The sequence below is a fragment of the Calliphora vicina genome, chromosome 1 (assembly GCF_958450345.1).
Source record: "Calliphora vicina chromosome 1, idCalVici1.1, whole genome shotgun sequence".
Lineage (NCBI taxonomy): Eukaryota > Metazoa > Arthropoda > Insecta > Diptera > Calliphoridae > Calliphora > Calliphora vicina.
Genome location: NC_088780.1, coordinates 51,073,708 through 51,094,637, shown reverse-complemented (window position 1 = coordinate 51,094,637; position 20,930 = coordinate 51,073,708). Strand labels below are relative to the sequence as shown.

Genomic DNA, 20,930 nt, shown 5'->3' with positions numbered 1-20,930 from the left:
TTTCAATATTGGTGGACAATAATATACTTAAAAATACGTGTGGCCTATTTATATATGTATAAGATTAGGGTTGGCCGATTTGTAAGGACAAACATTTGTCGATTTTTCGATAGCTTTTGTGGCTCGAGGAAAAAAAGTTCCAGCACGTCATATCAAAAAAATCATTTTCGAGGCGCTCAAATTTAAATTTTTTGACTTTTTCTCAACTTTTATTTTTAAGGTTTTTTTTCCCGTTTTAGGAATTTCGGTATTTGTAAATAAAAAATTTCAAAAATTAATTAATAAAAATTAATAATTTTTACTTTGAATGGGAGGTGCCATGCCCATTGTTCCTATATAGGTCAATTGTGAATCTAAACCATCCAGGGACCCACTCAAACACACACAAAAAATTTCATCGAAATCGGCCCAGCCGTTAAGGAGGAGTTCAGTTACTAACACACGTACAGAAGAATTATATATACTCGTATAAAGATTTATTCAATTGGAGTTTACTTCTCTAAAATCTAAATTTCTCAAAAAATATCAGTCATTCCTTCAATAAATCCATTCACAACATCAAATTATTTAGCTTCATTCAAAGGCTTTTTTCTATGTTTTTTATACCCTCCACCTTCGTGATAAGGGTATATATAAGTTTGTCATTCCATTTGTAATTTCCACATTTTTCATTTCCGACTCTATAAAGTTATCAGCCCAATTGTGAATAAAAATTCCGCGGGAGTTTTTTCCCTTTTTCCATTTTTCCTATTCAAATTCAGTGGGAAAAAATTCCCGCGGAATTTTTTATTCATAATTGGGCTGTATATATTATAGATCCTTATAGATAGCGGAGTCGATTTAGCCATGTCCGTCTGTCTGTCTGTCTGTTGAAATCAATTTTCTGAAGACCCAGATATCTTCGGGATCCAAATCTTCACTAATTCTGATAGACATGCTTTCAAGAAGTTTGCTATTTAAAATCAGCAATCCACAAATGGCTGAAATATGAGGAAAAAACCAGGACAACCTCCATTTTTGACCTATATGTGGATTACTGTCATTTCTGGATTTAAAAATTATGATTTTTTATTTATTTTTATTATGTACTACATTCATATGCACTTAATTTAGAAAACCTTAAGTTATTTAAAATTAAGAATAAAAACTAATAATACTAGCACTAATTAATAAGTAATTAAAATTTGTAATAAAGTTTTATCATAAATTAGTAAAGAGGTAGAATTTAAAATTAACTCTTGATTTCATTTTCATTTTCAATTTCCTTTTCTGATATTGAAATCGTGGCATGACCGTCTATTAAAGAGGGATGCGGTGTTCTCAAAGGTATTTCTTCCTTTTGGACAACAGGTTGGCTTAGGAAGCTCTTAACAAATGGTGAATACAGTTTGGGATTCATTTTATCCTCCTTATCACGTTTCCAAATATAACTTAATGGTATGGCCGAAATCCATACGAAAAAGGCGCCCAATAATTTATACCAATAAAAGGATATTTCGTAAATAGAAAAGTCACGATTACTGCTTAAAGTGCCGGTAACAAGAGGTTGTTCAGTTGTGGTCAGTGATATGGGAATGCTGGTACTAAAAAAATATAAATACAATTGAGTTTTTTGTGTTTTTTAACATTTATCTTGGGTTTTAAATAAAACTTACATGTTTTGCAGCATGCCTTGGAAATTCAGAGATTCACATCGATCCACAGATGTGGGCAGACCTTCATATTTTATATAGCCTGCCTTGAGGCGCATTTGAGCATTAAGAATAATCCATAACATGGCGCCAACACTAAAACCTATTGATATGAATGCCACCTTAAAAAATACAAAATTAATTATTACAAACTGGAACTAAATAGATTATTATTAGGTAATATTTCTTACTTTGCCATTGACTCTGGGAACAAACATGCCCAACAGAAATACACCCACTACTGCTCCCGTATTAATGCCCGTTATTGTGATGATTGTTTGTAAAATTGAGGTGAATCTTTGAACCACTAAACCGCCCAGTATACAATAACAACCCATGGCCACAACAAATATCTTCATTATATTATTTGCTCGGGCATCTGTATGCTTAATAAAGGGCTTAATATAGTCAAAATAGACGACACCTGCTACCGAATTCAACATGGCCGACATGGTACTTAAGGCAGCACTGAAAACACATGAAATGAAAACACCAGGCATGCCCAGCAAGTGGCCCATGACATCTTGCACAAAGAAAGGCATCATTTTGTCAGCTTTTTCAACAATCTAAAATATATTGTAATTAGTTTTATAAATGTTTTTTTTTGGGCTGTTGGGAAAATCTTAACTTACACCACCCAAGATGGGATCACATCCATAGTAACGAGCAAACATGACAAGTCCAATAAAAGAATTGAAACCCATAATAATAAAAACTCCAATTCCAACTATAACTAAAGCTCTGAAAGGGAAATTTAATATTACAGTTTTAGATTTATAAACCCGAGAGAATAGCACTTACTTTCTAGCTTGACTTAAAGAGGGCAAAGAGACAATTCTTTGGACACAACTTTGATTTAAACCAACATGACCCACCCACATTAATACGCCACCACTAAACAGATTCCAAAATGTCGAACGTACCCGAGGATCCGTTGAAAAACTAAAACAATAATGATACGATTAATAAATATCTAATAAAAACAATATAAAATTAAATTTTTACTTGAAATCAAGACGACCACCTTCGCCCGCATATTCCAGAACCTTGCTTAGGCCGCCCACTTTTAGAGTGCCTAAAACTCCCACCAAAACCACCGAAGAAATCATTATACCAGCCTGTACTACATCAGTCCACACAACAGCTTTAATACCACCCTATAGAAAAGAAAGAAAGTGGGATTTAATTGTCTGGTAATTATTTATTTTGAGAAATTTTCAATACTTACCAACATGGTATAGAATATACAAATCGAACATATCACAGTATTTATTAAATGAATATTTATGCCCGTCACTGTAAATGAAAATGAATTTTAATCCATTTTTTTTTGTAAACATATGTAAGAAAGTACATAAAGTATAATTGAATTAAAAATTTATTTCCATTTTACCTTGAGAGAATGCCAAAGATGGTACAAATATATAGACCGGTAACATGAGACAAGCATTCACAACAAACGAAGCTGTCACCAATTGACGTGTCCTCTTATTGAACCGCATTTCTAAATACTATAAAAGAAATATCCAAAAATTTACATGTCTTAAATTAGAAAAAGTACTTGTATTTATATTAACTACACCATTTCTGATGTTTCTAATTGTATTTCAGAAAATTCCAATTGAATTTCAGAAATTTCCAATTACATATATTTCAGTATTTTCTAATTGAATTTCAGAAAATTCGAATAGCAATAAAAATGCCAATTTCTGAAATACAAATAGGAATTTCGGAAAAACAATTGGAAAATTCTGAAATACAATTAGAAACTTTTTAAGTTTAAATTAAAAGGTCTGAAATATACATAATTGGAAATTTCTTCAATATATAAAGAATAGGAAGATATATAATTGGAAAATTCCGAAATATAATAAGAAACTTCTGAAATTCAACTGGAAATTTCTGAAATTCAATTGGAAATGGTGTAGTTGTGTTCTTGTATTTAGATGAAATTTTGAACATAATATCCGTTGGAAATTTTAATTCTTTGATGACTTTTTCGTGCCTATATTGCTAACATTTCAGTATATTTTTAAGGTATTATCTGCTGAAAATTTACTGATTTCTGATACTGATAACAGAAATCAGTAAATTTTTACCAGATAATCCCTTAAAAATATACTGAAATTTGACCAAATGCTTGAGAAAAATGACAATATTAAAATTTTCAACAGCAATTTCTCCAAAATTTTAATAATTCGTAGCTAGAATTTATATTCCAAATTTGACCTAAACAAGAACACATATATGTATATACATTAGAGTGACCACAAAAAATCGATGGCGAAATTTTGTTCGTATGGACCCCACAAAACGTTTCCCATTTCCAGATATTGAGATAGCCGCTTTAAAAAATTCTGATATTTGTTTAACAAAATTTTGAAAAATTTGAAAATGGATATTTGAAACTGCGATTAAAAAAATGTAATTTTGTTGGTCATACCTGCGAATAGGTTAACGATATTCTACGAAGACAAAATGTCATATACAAGTAAATATGGAAAAAAAAAATTTCTTGAAATATGTTAATTTTGTTCCTACATTTCATGTTCTAGTGGCCTGAGTCACGTTAATGACTTTTTAACCAATTTTAGTCCTTTATATCTCATTAGAACGACAATTGTGTGTACCTGTCTATTCTTTTAAATTAAATTGCAAAAGTAATTTTTTAATGGCAAAATTTTTACAAAAGCTGAAAAAAATTGATTTTTACCCTTCAAATGCACCTCAAAACTTTGAGCGATGAGCGGCACGGGTTAACGTTGTTTAATCGACTTCAAATTTCGGCTATCTCCATATCTGGAAAGGGGAATCGTTTTGTGGGGTCCAGACGAACAAGATTCCGAAATTTTTTTCTCCCCATTTGAGATCTGGTCACCCTAATATACATATGCATATTGTTTTTTACTTACCTCATAACAATTCGAAATATTGTTATTGTAGAATACTGGAACAATAATATAATTGAGAATGGGAATTACTAAGATTAAACACGCCACAATAAAAGCGTATGTAAAACCGAATGCATAATTTTCCGCCGGTACTGACATAATTGCAATACCTGAAAGTTGACTGGAAAGTGAAAAGAGAGTTAGTTCATAATATATTCTTGTTAATATTTTAATTATTTCTACTACTTCGAATTTCCAAATTTTCGAATATCATTTTGTTTTGCATTCATATGAATCATATGAAAATATGTACTAGTTTTATTAACTACTTTTATATCCTCAGACTATTTAAATACATAAATTCTTTAGAAAACTATGTATATTTCCTAAAAGTATTCGACTATTACAACTCTTTGAATCAATAAAATAATTCCCAAAATATCCCAATAAAAATGTTTATATAAATATTCCATGGAATTCCAAGAATTGAATTATAAAACTACAGTCATCTTTATTAAACTGTTAACATGCCCAATGAACGTACTATCTTAAATTGTCCAGGAAGTGCTTTCGAATCGTTAAGCAAAAGCAGAGATATTTTTTTTTCAATCAATTACCAGCAGTTCTAGAAGACTATCCCGAACTAGTGATTTTATCTATAATTATCAAGCGGGGCAGCCGGTGGGTTAAACTAATTCGTTTATGCTGAATTCAGTGGTGCCAACCTTGTTTTTAGGTTTCGAAAATTAGCTTATTGAATAAAGTAGAAAACCCGAAATTCTGCAATAGAATTACGGTTTAATTAAATGTCAAAAACAAGACAAACATAATTTCATGTAAAAAATCACCGTGTAAATGTTCATGATTTTTTGGAAGATTCTCGAAAGGGAATTCGAAAAAACAGACGTCTGAAAAGTCTTAATGTAAATTGCGCCTTAGTGCTAGCTTTCTTAGTTTCGGAGATATAGAGATGCCGATTTTACCAATTTTAAAATTTGAATTTCCAAAAATCCCTTCCTAGTGGATCTACATCGTGTGATGTGCCTACAAACAAAATTTCAAAACTACAAATTTTCAAAAGTTCAAATTTGGGAAAAATGTTTGTGTGGGAAAATTCGAAAATCGGATTAAGAATGGGCCGAATGTAGGATTAGGTGTCTAAAACCATCTTCCGAAAATTTCCTTTCCAATGAAACCGGTTTTGAGCTAATCGGTTGGATGGTTTCAGAGTCTATAACGGACATAAGTAGACAAATTTTTGGTGTTTTATATACATAGTAAATATAGAATATATTTAGGGTAACTATTAGTTGCATAACTAGTTATTTTAACACTTACACATCCTAAACAGGGGGTCAATAGACCCTTTTTGATTACAATGAAACTGTCCTATAGCTGGCCAACGCATTGGATTCCCATTCCGGTTACATAGAGTTAGCAACCTAACTGCCTGCTTAATCAGCTACGTAACTAGTTATTTTAATATGTACGGGTGCTAATTTGACATAAAAGACGTAACCACTAAATAAAATATATTTGAATTCTATTATTTATTTTAAAAACTTGTTTTTCTTAGGATTATACGAAACAAAAACAAAATGTTTTATTTTATTTGATGCTGTTTGATCTTACAAAACAATTGTAAGAGTAACACGTCAAACAAATTTGTGCTAAAAAAAGTAGTTACGCTTTTTTGAGCAAATATTTGCATTGTGTGACCCTACCTTAAGTGATATATTGACTACTTGCTTAATTGCTGGGTTACTACTTATGGTTCTTACCATGATACAATAATTGCAGAAGGTAGAATCACTAGGGAGAGTTTTCAATATTTACCCCTATAAAGTCAAACTTTGATTTTGATTTTTTTCATATTTTCTTTAGTTTGACGTTACAAGAATTGTATAATTGAGAATTTATTTTCTACTGAGTGTACCTCATATTGTTGTGTCATGGTTCTTACAAACATCGTCACATGTGCATAGAAAATATTGAAAATATTTATGATAACGTTACATTGTACATTCAACTCAAAAACATGAAAATAACATGAACCGTATTCAGACAAAAAGCTATTTTTTGATTATCTCAATTGAATTTCTGATGTAATAATCAAAAGACAAAAATCACTTATCGTAAAGAATATGATAACTATGTGTAATTTAACGAACTCGGTACGTCTTTTTATTAGTTTAATTACTTAAATGTGGTTAGGTGTAGAGTTGTCAAAGCGGTTTTCGAATTATTCGAAAAAACCGGTTTTTACAAAATTTTATTTTTTTTTTGTCTCGAAGTATTGTTGAAAACACGATAGAGCCCAAACTAAAGTAGCTAACTGGCTGAAATTTTCCACAAATACTATTATTATCGGTCCATCGGGCAATATTGGTCCGTGATTTCACTTAGCCCCCATACAAATGTTTAAGCATTTGTATACACAGAAAAAATTATATTTCAATTCAAACATTTATCCCATATTGAACTGGTTTCAATTATTTCATAATTAAATCAAGTATTCATTTGCTCAAAAACAAAATTTCATGATATTTTCTATTGAATTTTGAGTTTTGAATTTGATTATTTTGACAATTGAATATACAATTTTCGTTATTGGTTGAACTTCAAATACAAAAATTATTGAATAGATAATTTTCGTAATTGAAAAAATAAAAAATAACAAAAATGTGTTTTCAATTACGAAAATTATCTATTCAATAATTTTTATATTTGAAATTCAACCAATAACGAAAATTGTATATTCAATTGTCAAAATAATCAAATTCAAAACTCATAATTCAATAGAAAATATCAAGAAATTTTGTTTTTGAGCAAATGAATACTTGATTTAATTATGAAATAATTGAAACCAGTTCAATATGTGACAAATATTTGAATTGAAATGGTTTAAGAAATAGTTTTTTCTGTGTATTGTTTAAGCAGACGTAATTATGTTGAATATGCGGCAATCCTAATAAAATTTTGCCTAAATTCGTTCTAAGTATTTTGAAATTATACCTATGCCCTAAATCTTTCTACAAACTTTTGTGAGGATCGGTTCATAATTGACCCTACTCCCCATATAAACCCTATATCAGAAAAATATGTTATTGTCACATATTGATGTTTGGTATACAAGATTAACTTTTAATGAACTGCGAAAAATTTCAATCAACAAAATTAATTTTTGAATTTTAGTTAATATTTTGTATAAAGCTAATGAATTGAAGATTTTAAAAATTTTTTCTAGAAATCCGTTTCATGTCAAAACGGGATATAGCATAAATCGACACAACACCCTCAAATTTCCGAGATATAGGCAAAAGTACAATCAAATTTTGAACCTAAAACAAGAAAAAAACTCCGTTTAATTATGATATTTATGTTAGAATAAAAGGAAAAAATATTATTTGAAAAAACTGGGTAACTCCATTTTTTCGTAAAAAAACGGATAAATTAACGTAATGAGTCAATGTTTTACCACAAATGATTACTAAAGTTGCTTTAATTCCGTAAAATAAAAAATTAATTAAAAAAATAGCTTTTTTTCTATTTTTTGAAAAAACAAGGTAACTGACATCGATTTTCGGTTCTAAAATTTCGGTTCAGAAATCGTCAACATTATTTAAAATTATGTTTTGTTTAATGCGAATGTATAATAACATAAATTCATATTAAATGATTAGTGAAATATGTTTAAAACTTTAAATGTGTTTTTCTCGTGTTTTCAAAACCACCTAGTTTTTCCAAACCACCACAGAATTATCCTAAATTTCGGTAAAATTCAAAATTTGACTAATAACCAAATAACTTTATGTAGAGTAGTTTCTCGACGTTTTACATTATTATTCGATTTTTTGTTTAAAAAAAAATGATAGATATTTTTAAATTATCCTGAAATTTTTTGAAGATTTTCACAAAGAATCCTCAAGTAAAACTTTTTCACTTGCAATATTTACCTTGCTATTAAGGATATTGCAATGGGTATGGTTTTCATTTGTTTACTGCCCATTAAATATTCATCTGTTGTATTTTTCGATTTCGAAAAGAAACCAAAGTAAACACCAATACCGGCCGATACGCACAACATCACTACGAACACAATATAATCGACCGTACCGAAGCTAAAACTTTTTGGCAAATCTTCGGCTAAGGCAGCCACGTTGCTTTCAATGATGTTAGCCATTTTTAACACCATAATTCGATTTCAAGTTTTTTATGTAAATAAGTTTTTTTAAATTTTTTATAAAAATATTCGAATTTTACATTTCGCGTTATTGAAAAATTAGAGTATTTCAATATTATTAATACGTATCCGTAAGTCTTGTGAATAATGCCGACCAGTATTGACCGGCAACCTAAACTTTTCTGTTATTAAAGATGCTTTGAAATTAAGTAAAGATGAATAATTCTTATTTTAATTCAATTGAGATGAAATGACAGTAAAGAAATTATATCAGATGAATGAAAAGCAACCTACAATTGTACTAATATATGTACATAATTGGATGTGTGCGCTTGTTAGGGATTTGTGATTTTTACAATTCTATTTATAATACTTGCTATATATACGAGTGCTGTTATTGTTTAAGGTTGTATTATATTAAATTTAATACAATTGGGGTATTCACACGGTCTACTATATGGTCATATTGTCATAATGTCCTAATATATTATGACAGTTTAACCTTCGCTTTACCAATACCCACCCGGGTGACCACATCGTTTTTATTGGTTTAATATTTTTTTAATTTTGTTTCGATTTAAATGAAATTTATACTTACTGAACAAATTTTAGAGTTCTACACAGAAAAAAAAAATTCATAATTGGAATGAATCAAAGTATATTTATACAAGTACATGCAACTCTACAACAAATCAACAATAAAATAAACAACATTCATTTTGTTTGTGTAAAAACTTGTGAGATTGTCAAAAACTGTTGACAATTTTTCCACAAATTTCACTCACGTTGCCCATTTAATCGGGTCTTTTCGCACATAGAATAAGTCCTCACTGCCACTAGTATATTTTTTTTGCATAATGAATAAAAACATATTTTTAATTTATTATTCTTGCTTTTATTATAGAAATTTTTCAAAATTATTTTTTTTTGATTAATATTTTCAAATACAAAAAAATTAAAAATTATAAACAAACATAGAAAGAAAAACAAAAAAGTAAAAAAATTTGACAATCTCACAAGTATTTACAAAGGAACAAAAAATGAACAGCTGATTACTTGCATGTACTTGTATAAATATACTTTGGAATGAATTTTGTAATAAATATTATTAATCGAACTTGACTTTTTTTCCCCAAACTTATTTCATTCAAAATAAGAACATGTTCAAAAATATTATAAAATTTTACATGACGGAAATTTTTGCTTTTTTTACTTAATTTTTTTAATAAATTGCATTATAATTGTATGAATGTGCAAGAATATTTGCATAATAGCCATTATTGGCCAATATTTTAAGATAAAAAGGAGAATATCTGAAACTTAAAAATTATCATTAAACATAATAAAACATTCATAAATATAAAAGCATTTCATCCTCTTAAATCAATTTAATCATTTTCACGCTTTTTATATCATTTTGTAGCTGAAAATTATAAAAAAAACTAAAAATTTTCCATGAAAAATTTCAAACATTTTTGAACAACATAAAAATAAAAATGAAATTGAAATTATATTTTTCAAGCCTTCTAGATTTTATTTCAAAACATAAAATATTAAAAAAATCATACTATTTAAGAAATTATTTATAAATGTTATGAATTGAAATCAATGAATTCGAATCATAATATTTATGTTGAAACTTTTTTCTGTGTATAGAATTTAATAGAAACATTTTAAACTTTTTATATGGTTTTTCCGATTTTTTAAAATTTCGTTCGTCACATATATTTATAGAAGTGCAATACCACCCGGGTGGGTATTGTTAAACCATGTACATAAAAAAACCTTTGGTAAAGCGAAGGTTAATCAAATTTTTGTTGTGTTTCAAACAAAAAAATTCTTAACTAATAAGACTATGTATTTGAACTATGTTTATTGTTTTGTCATAAAATAATAATTTTTCTTGTTTAAAACACAACAACAACTATTATAATAATCAGTAATTTTGACTTACCTGCACAACCAACTTTGCACGATATTTTGTGCAGGTAAGTTAAAAGTGCAGTTAACATCAGTTAACTTACCTGCTAATTGATGCTGGTAAGTGCATTTAAGTTTACTGCCCAAAAAAGCAGCTAACGGCAAATAATTTACATGAAGTTTTGTGATGTTTCCCTTTAAAAATAACGACAAATTTGGTATTTTAGCTACTTTTAAAATTATTAAGAAGTTTACAACACAATTTATTAGTCAAAATCGCATTTTTCTTATTTTGTTTTGATTTCATTTTATATTACGCAGCTAAATGAAATTTTTTTCATGAAAACCAATTTTACTTCCAAAAGTATTATGCACTTATCTTAAATGTGCAGGTATGAACAATGCACTTAAATTAACGAATTTGTATGGAGTTTGATAAATAAATATACAAAACACAAGTTTTGTGCACTTACATATATGCAAAATGCTCTTAAGTGAAAGGCAGGTAAGTCAAAACTACTGTATTAGGACATTATGACAATATGACTGATAGCATACCGCATGAATATCCTAAATATTAGACGTATTGGTTCTACAATTCTTACTTAGTTATCTATGTATGTAAGTAAGTATATTATATAGAATATCATAAAATGAATAAATCATTTAAATTTACATTTGGTTTTTGTAAGTTGAAGGTGGTATAAATTAGTTTTTTGGTTAGCACATTCCAGTAGCTTACCAGAATTTCTGTTATACAAGAGTCTTTGTACTCAAAAACGCAATTTTATTGAAAGAAAGTTCCCGTTAGAAGCATCATCGATCCTCATAAGAACGTTTCAATTATTTAAAAATAATTGATATTTAATACGGTTTACCCCCAGTAACACGAAGTCTGGTTATGAGTTAACTAATAGTTATACTGACAGTTTTCATCCAAAAATAATTTTAACCGATAGTTAACGCAACAGTGCGATCAATGGTAATTGGTTTTTCAGACACAGTTTGATTTAAAACGTGTGCATTGGATTTGTGGGTTGAATTAAACCATAGTGAAATTTAAGTAGTCTTCTTTCTTGCCTAAGTTTTGCTAATGCTAAGAAGTATAACCACATTCCATAAAAGTATTTTTGTTAAACCTAAATGTTTAAATACACTGAAATTTATTATATTTTAATAGAAATCCTAATTAAATTTATCTTAGAAAAATCCATTTATTTAAAGGTAATGTTTTTGATAACTGAAATTACGAAATATTGTTTTCTAAAAATGTTTCCATTGTATTATGACTCAGTGTATATATTACACCGTACGACACTCAATATTAGACACGAACCGGATGATATACGTCTGAAACAATAAATTAAATGGAGAAAAACTACGTTTTCAGTTTTTCATTTCGTGATCCTGTTTCCTTTTAAAAGGACTTCAAAGTTTCAGAGGAGTACATTTTTAATGTACTTTGGTGTCAAATGATCAAGACGAGTTGTAAATTATTTCGTATTATTTTTGTTTTATCTTGTAAAGCTAGGTACTCTGTTCAAAATTTCGGGCGAAATGCTGTCAAACTAAATATTTGGAATGAAATATTTGCGAAATAATTTCGCAAAAGCAGTACTCTGTTTTTATTGTGGAAAACATGTGAAATACATCTGGCAACCTTATTTCTCCACACGAAATAACATACGCGTAGGGTTTTTATCCCGGGAATTCCCGGTACAAATTTCCCGGGAATTTTTCCAATTTTTCACTACCTGATTCTCGGGATTTTTAGTCGGGAATCCCGGCTATTAAAAACTGACGAAAATACATAGAAAACGAGTTAGAACTCTGTTTTTTTTACCAAAAAACAGTAAAAAGTTTTTTACAGTTTTTTGCTTATATCTTGGCTATATAGACCGCTTATTATTATTATTATTATTTATTTGGGGTTTTTCGTAGGAAAATTTAAAAAGAGAATTCATTATTTATAGAATTTATTTCTTATTGAAGCATTCTAATTTCTTTAAATTTCTTCTTCAAATCTATAACAAAAAAGCTTAAACAATTTATTAAATGATTAAATTTTTCTTCAATTAAAATCTAGTACAAAAAGATTTAAGACAATTTTTTCAATTAATTTTGTAAATGATTTGATTTAACAAAAATTTAATCATTCAAAGTTTGAATAAATTCTGTTATTAATTAACTTTAAAATTAATTCAGTTTAAATAAAGGCTTTGGAATGAATCTAAAAAATTAAATATTAGGAATGGATTTATGGAATGAAACGCTGACATTTTTTAATTACGGATTAAGATTTTAGTGAATTAAGCTCAAATTTTATTAATTAATTCGAAGCTCTGATATTTAATAATTATAACACAAAGTTTTTATATGAAATTTGACTATAATATACAGTATCATTATTTATTTCGGGAATAGTCGGGTACCCGGGAATGTAGAAAAAAATTTCCCGATTCCCGGGAATCAAAAAAGGTCGGGAAATTAAAAACCCTACATACGCGGCAACAAGGCGAATTTATACAAGGTGCTATCAGTTCTACAAATACAACAATTGGTCTTAACAAATGTCAAAAAACAAAAATGCAAAAATATACAAATATGTATTACAACTTAATGTAGGGCTTTACTTATTTATGTAAAAAATAAATATTTTGTTAATACGATTATAATATGTAGATATTTAAATATAAAAACAAGCTTTGACAACTGTTAGAACCAAAAAGCGAAAAAAAATTATCAGCTGTTTGACTGACTCCACCTTGTATAAATTCGCCATGCGCGGCACTTCTTTCGCACGAAATTGAAACCAACAGCTAGCTGTCAAACAGTATGTAAAAGGATCAAAAGATGTCAAAAATGTCCTTTAAAATTTTAATCCCTGAATATCCTTTTAGATATCCAATAATTTTTTTTTTCAAAAAAATATTTAGTTTAAGATCCACATATTGTATATCACATGTCATCCTTCCATCTTCACTACTTCGATTAACCGAATAATTTCCATTTTCATTTTAAATTGAAAATACAACGAATTTTGTGTACAAAAACATAAAAACCAGCAAATAAGGTATTTGAGATCATTTTTGTAAACATATCGCCTATTTGCTGCAACAACGTCATTACTCAAAATCCGTATTTTATGAACTGAGTAATACAAAATATGAGCTGTTCTATAATCCTTCATGTAGTTTTAACAGTTTTCAAAAAAGTCAATTATTTTTTGTGTGAGAGTGTTTTTTTTTGTTGTAAAAATCAAAATTAAAATTTATGTTTTCTCGTATATTTGATAAATAAAAATTTAGGTTAAATACAGATAAGAAAGATATTAACATCTACTATTTATATTTCTGAAATCGCATGATTTGTTGAAAATTTATTTAAGAAATAGTAAAATGTCATAAAATATTCAAAGATGTTTTTCTCGAAACGACTTTTTTTTGAATTATGACGTTGTTGCAGCAAATGAGCGATGTGAGAGTTTTTTAGGGTTTTAATGAGATCTTCTGAAATAATCTTTTATAAAAAGAATATAATTTAAACGATTTTGTTCTTTAGATTTAATAAAACTTTTCTTGGAAAAAAACTCTCTCGCTGATTGTATATGTGGAGAATAGGGATGCCAATCCCGAAATCCCGATCCCGAAAATCCCGGGATTTTTCGGGATCGGGATTTCCCGAATCCCGGGATTTGTGAAAAACAATCCCGGGATTTTTCGGGATTAACAAATCCCGAAAATTACGAGATTTTTTAATATTTTAGGATGAAACCTAGAAAGCTAAATTTCAGCATACTTATAATACTAATATAAAACAACTAAGAGTGGTATATTCATCTTTTATACCCACCATCAATATGTAGTTTTGGTCTTCTATGGGGACTTGAATCAGTATTTATGAATGAATGAATGAAATTTATGTTAATATCATTATATATAAATTATTTATTGACAATAAAATATTTTCTGATATAGAGGTTATATTATTATGGACTGGCCCTCACAAGAGTTGGTAGAAAGATTAATTTTCATATGCAACTTGTTTATTCAATTTTATCACTATTTTAATTATTATAAGACAACTATGAATGTTAAAGTCATTTTCTGAAGGGGACCATGTATGGGGACTAGGGACAAATGTAGCCCGGTTTCCTCAATACTTTATATATATATATTAATTCAATCCATTAGTTTTTGCTTTGTTATATTTCTACTTAGTGTATTAACGAAATAAATAGTTTTTATTTTTGAACTTGATGTTTTTTGACATTTAATTAAAATCCCGAAGTCCCGAAAAATCCCGAAATCCCGAAAAATCCCGGGATCCCGAAAAATCCCGGGGTCCCGAAAAATCCCGGGATCCCGGGATTTACATTTCTAAAATCCCGAATCCCGGGATTTGTAAAACCCAGTCCCGTTTGGCATCCCTAGTGGAGAAATCAAAAGCATGATAACGAATATTCCTTTTTGGATTGTTTTATATTTTGATTAATTTAATAGTTTCGTTTAGTTCAGTGTTGCCACCAAGAAAATTATAAACTACACATGCCTCATAACTAAATTACACATATGGCCAAAAATTACACATGTAAATAAATTTTCGTGATCGCAAATAGGAGAAATTGACTAAAGGCCCTATTGCGAATACAAGATTTTTAAAACGTACATGAATATAAATGGTAAGTAATGAATTCTTGAGATCAGTCAAATATGTCAAATACGCTTTTAACAAATATTAATCAATGTTCATTCGGAGATTTTTCCATTGGAAATTGTTACATTTCTATTAAAAATTTAACAATATTTAAAAAAATAGCACACTGCTTTCAAATTTGAATTTTTTTCTAATTTATATTAAGGCTTTGAAATAAGTTTTTTTTTCAGTTTCAAATAGGCTTTATTTGTACAAAGTTAACTATTTTTTACTATTTGTAAATTATAGCTTTGATCATTTATCTTACTAGTAAATACTTGTAACGAGAGAGTAAATTCTCAAAAATAGGAAAAAGTAAATGAACACTTTACCAGTAAAATCTTGTAAGTAAATAAATGCAACGTTTAGGTTTTTAAAATTTGTAGTTATAAATTAGAAATAAAGCTTCCAAAATAGTAAGTAAATTTTATTTTTTTTATTTAAAACACACACCAGAAACCACAACTGGCAACTACAATAAGAAATTTAGGAACAAAATTAACATATTTTGAGAAATATTAAAATAAGAACGATTTTCGAAAAAAATATTTTTTGGGCGTATTTTGGAGAATGAGCCTAATTTCATTAATGTTATGATTTTTAAGTAAAAGCTATTCAGAATCAGAGCACTTGGGTTAAAAGGACCCAGAACTTTTAAAATCACGAAAAATACAGTCAATATGAATGGTGATAATTTTAATTGACAATATTGTCTCCTTAATAAAACAGTAGTGTATAATTTGTATGCCATTTCGAAATAATTGAGTTTAAAATTTTTGTGTTAGTAGACATCTAGAACAAAAGTAATATTTCAATTGATATTTTGATCCACCTTGTGGAAGTAGAATTTCACATTTATTATGCAATAAAAAAATAATAGTGTATATTAGGCCGGGTCGAATTGTATGGACGATAAAAAAGTAAAAATTCTAAGAAAGGTTCCTCAAGAAACCATAGGTCTAAAATGAAATCCTATTTTGCGCATTTCGACTTTTATCCAATGATATTTCAGTATATATATTTTTTTTAATAGTTTTTTTATTGGATAAAAATCGAAATGCGCAAGATAGGATTTGATTTTAGACCTATGGTTTCTTGGGGAAAACTTCTTAGAATTTTCCGTAGAATGCGTTTCTGCTATAAGATTTTTTATGAAAAAAATCGACCCAACCTAGTGTATATCCCAGCAAAAACTTCGCTTACAAAGCAACAAATAATGTATTTTTTAATAACTTACATTTTAAGTAGTAAAGTCTAAAAAAACAAAATAAACAAACAAAACAAATAATCAGTTACTTTTTTTCAATTTGCCAATTTTTGTTATTGCATGTTTATTTTTAGAAACACAGAAAATAATATTGTATTACTGTATGAACACCATTATTTGATGCACAATAAAATAACTAAGCAGTGGTGTAGTGAGTACAACAGTAGACTAGCCAACGGATAGTTGCTGGTTCGACTGTTGGCTGCGACTTATTTTTTATTTTTTTATTTTTTGTTTGCAAATACAAAATTCTATAAATAACTCTACTAACAAAACAACATATTTTCGGCCAAAAAATAAAGGATTACTTTTGGGACATCGGTAACAAAAATAATGACTTCTTTCAGTAGAAAAATAAGTAGTCGAATCGTCAAATTCCCCTTATTTTTCGGCTTATTTATAAGTAAAGTTTTTGCTGGGATGCTTATACGCTATTGTTTTATTGAGGGGACAATACATTTTTTTTATATAATTCGAATTTAAAATTACACATTCGGCTTATTTATAAGTAAAGTTTTTGCTGGGATGCTTATACGCTATTGTTTTATTGAGGGGACAATACATTTTTTTTATATAATTCGAATTTAAAATTACACATGAATTACACATGCATTCAATTACACATGGGCTACACATTCAAGTTAAAATTACACACAATATGTGTAATTACACATGAAGTGGCAACACTGGTTTAGTTATAATAAAAGACTCATTTCAAAAAAAGTTTTGTCTATACATATAAATACAAACAAAGTTGCAAAGACATGTAAATTAAATATGTCAGCTGTTATACATACTCACTAATCATGTTTATTGAATGTTCAAAAAATATCTAATTTTAATTTGAAATTTGTATTTGAAAGGGAAACATAAATACAAAAAAAAAATTTTAAGTGAAAAAAAAGGAATTTCGGTTAATCGGTTAATCGACACAAATTAATTGGTTTATTTGTTATTTGAAAATCGGCAATTTCAAATTATTCGAACAGTTAACCGTCCAAAATTAATCGGTTAACCGATTAACGGTTGATCGATTGAATACCCTACTAAATATTAAAAAAAAATAAAAAATAAAAAACAAAAAAAAAAATTTTAAATTTTTAAAAAAACAATTAGAAAAATTATTTTTTCCAAAAAATTAAAAAACAATTTTGGAAAAAAAAAATTTTTTTTACCTAAAAATATTTAAAATTTTTATTTTGAAGTATAATTTGGTGAAGGGTATATAAGATTCGGCACAGCCGAATATAGCTCAGGGTTTTTCTTGATATTCTCAGTTGTCTAAGGACAACTAATTACAATTGAAGTTGTTTGATTATTCTTCGAAATATTAGGAAACTTTTGCTAGATCTCGAGATTTCCTCATGGTCCCACTCTGAATGTATAAAAATATAGAAAATAGAAGATGACTTTATTGACATATCCTTTGTTCAATATCCTGTGTTCATAAGAAATGGATTTTTAGGAAGATATATTGAAACTGGGGTAGAAGTATAATCATTACTATGAGACCAATATTGTAAAAAATTGGATTCTTATATAAAAATTGAACTTTGAACCTCGATAAAAGTCAAAAGAAAGCGAATTTAAATATTTTGAGGAATTTAAAACTTCGTATTACCACAGATATCAACAAATTAAGAAGTGATAAGTTACGATACCTTGTCGAATAATTTAGTTTACTCCCTAGATAACTTTCCTAGATGTATATTTATTTTGTCACTAATGAATGCCTTCATCAATTTCTCTTATCTTGAGATTATAATATTCTAAATTTTGTTAAAACTCAAAATTTGACTAATAACCAAATAACTTTATGTGGACTAGTTTCTAGACATTTTACTTTATTTAACAGCAATTCACCATGAGTGGCAAGGGTATATATCAACTTTTCGTAGAACCCAAATAACTTACAAACATGATTGATACATCAACATATTGGAAATTGTATCGGCTCGGTTACTAAAAAAATTTGTAAAATCGGCCCACAAATGGCTGAGATATAAGGAAAAAACCGGGACAATCTCGATTTTTTGCTTATTGCAGCGATGTATATAAGGCTTTAGTAAGTAAAGTGTAGGTCCAATGGATCAAAATCGGGAAAAATATTTTTCAACCCGAATTTTTTTTCACCAAACAATTTTTTGTTAAAATTTTTTCACTAATAAATTAAAAATTTTTTTTTTTAATTTAAAAATTTTTTTTTTTAAAAAGTATAATTTGGTGAAGGGTATATAAGATTCGGCACAGCCGAATATAGCTTTTTAAACAAAATGATAGACATTTTTAAATTATCCTGAAATTTTTTGAAGATTTTCACAAAGAATCCTCAACTCAAGTAAAACTTTTTCACTTGCAATATTTACCTTGCTATTAAGGATATTGCAATGGGTATGGTTTTCATTTGTTTACTGCCCATTAAATATTCATCTGTTGTATTTTTCGATTTCGAAAAGAAACCAAAGTAAACACCAATACCGGCCGATACGCACAACATCACTACGAACACAATATAATCGACCGTACCGAAGGTAAAACTTTTTGGCAAATCTTCCGCTACGGTAGCCATGGTGCTTTCAATGTTAGACATTTTTAAAACTAAAATTCCGTTTTAAGTTTTTTATGGTAATAAGTTTAAATAATAATATATTTTTTTGTAAAATTTTATATAAAAATATTCGAATTATATTTCACATTTCACGTTATTGCACAAAATTAGAGTTTTTTAATATTATTTAAACGTCTTGTGAATAATGTCGACCAGTATGGACCGGCCACTTAAACTTTTCTGTTATTAAAGATGCTTTCAACTTAAATAAAGAAGAATAATTCTTATTTTTATTCATTTGAGATGAAATGACAGTAAAGAAATCTTATCAGATGAATGAAAAGCAACCTACAATTGTATATAGTACGTGTATGTTTGTCAGGGATTTGCGATTTTTACAATTTTATTTATAATACTTGCTATATGTATGTACGAGTTCTGTTATTGTTTAAGGTTATATTATATTAAATTTAATATAATATTAGACGTGTTGGTTCTACAATTCTTACTTAGTTATCTATGTATGTATGTAAGTAAGTTATTATATAGAATATCATAAAATGAATAAATCATTTCAATTTACATTTGGTTTTGGTTTTTGTAAGTTGTAGCTGGTATAAATTAGTTTTTTGGTTAGCACATTCCGGTAGGTTATCAGAATTTCTGTTATACAAGATTCTTTGAACTCAAAAACGAAATTATAATCAATGGTAGTTCCAGTAAGAAGCATCAGTTATTTAAAAATAATTAATATTTAATACGGTTTATAACATTTCAATTAATGGAAACTAATTTTAGCGACTTGGGCGATCGCGTATTATTCAGACCCAGTTTGATTGAAAACGATTGCAGGGGATGTGTGGGTGGAATTAAACCATAGTGAAATTAAAGTAGACAACAAAAAATTACAAACATTTCAAAAAGTTATTAAAAAACAAATTTAATGTTATTAAATTGTTACTTTTGAAGGACCATTTAAGGTTGCGTTTAACTTTAATATAATATAAAATTTCCATTAAACTCATTTTAACAAATTTACGGATTACTTGTTTTCTTCTGTCTACTTATTTAAAATGCAGAAAAAAATAAATTTTAAAATTGATTAATATTTAAATATGTACACTGAAATCGTTAAAACATTGTGTTTAAAATTTACAATAACATGTTCCATTGTTTCAACCGAGAGTCTCTAAGATTATTCCTAGATGCCGTCAGTTATCACGAAAGTGTTGACGCTCTGCTTTTAATATGCATAATAAATTATATTTTTTTTATTACTTTTTTTTGCTACTTATAAATAAAAGTAAAATTATTCTCATAGAATGACATGAATATTTTATGAATATACCAGTAGTACATCCATTAAAAATACATACGAAAACACGACATAATAAAAACTGTTTTGAAATTAAACGTTTTGAAATGCGTATAAAAACAAAACTGGCCCGAAACGGAAATGCTAAATTTAAAGTTCTCCAGAATTTCAAAATTCGCTTCATTTTGGTTTTTATATAAACTCGAATAAATAAAGAATAAAGTTAATAACTTCGTAAATATTGTGATTTTAGGGAAAATAAGCTGAATATCACTCATATTTTACACCATAAATAAATTTTTAGTATAAAAAATTTCTAAATATCTCAAATCGTTAATAACTCTGTAAATACTACTATTTTATGTAAAATAAGCTCAATCTGTGATCATACTTATTTCATACAAAAAAACGATTTTGAGT

General features: G+C 27.9%; 1 protein-coding gene across 2 annotated transcripts; it reads right to left on the bottom strand.

Annotated features, from left to right (window-relative positions):
• Positions 1-1,042: 1,042 nt before the first annotated feature.
• Positions 1,043-19,376, bottom strand: LOC135961169 (sodium-coupled monocarboxylate transporter 2-like). Of its 2 annotated transcripts, none has more exons than XM_065512671.1 (10): positions 19,014-19,376; positions 4,604-4,763; positions 3,085-3,202; positions 2,920-2,987; positions 2,697-2,848; positions 2,493-2,633; positions 2,324-2,432; positions 1,883-2,257; positions 1,656-1,813; positions 1,043-1,583 (listed from the first exon to the last, which is right to left on the bottom strand). In XM_065512671.1, the coding sequence occupies exons 1-10, from the start codon at positions 19,235-19,237 to the stop codon at positions 1,232-1,234; spliced, it is 1,857 nt and encodes a 618-aa protein (XP_065368743.1). In that variant the 5' UTR covers positions 19,238-19,376; the 3' UTR covers positions 1,043-1,231. The 2 variants fall into 2 exon arrangements, with proteins under 2 accessions (XP_065368743.1, XP_065368738.1); XM_065512666.1 differs by lacking the exon at positions 19,014-19,376 and adding an exon at positions 8,539-8,765.
• Between the last annotated feature and the right edge of the window lie 1,554 nt (positions 19,377-20,930).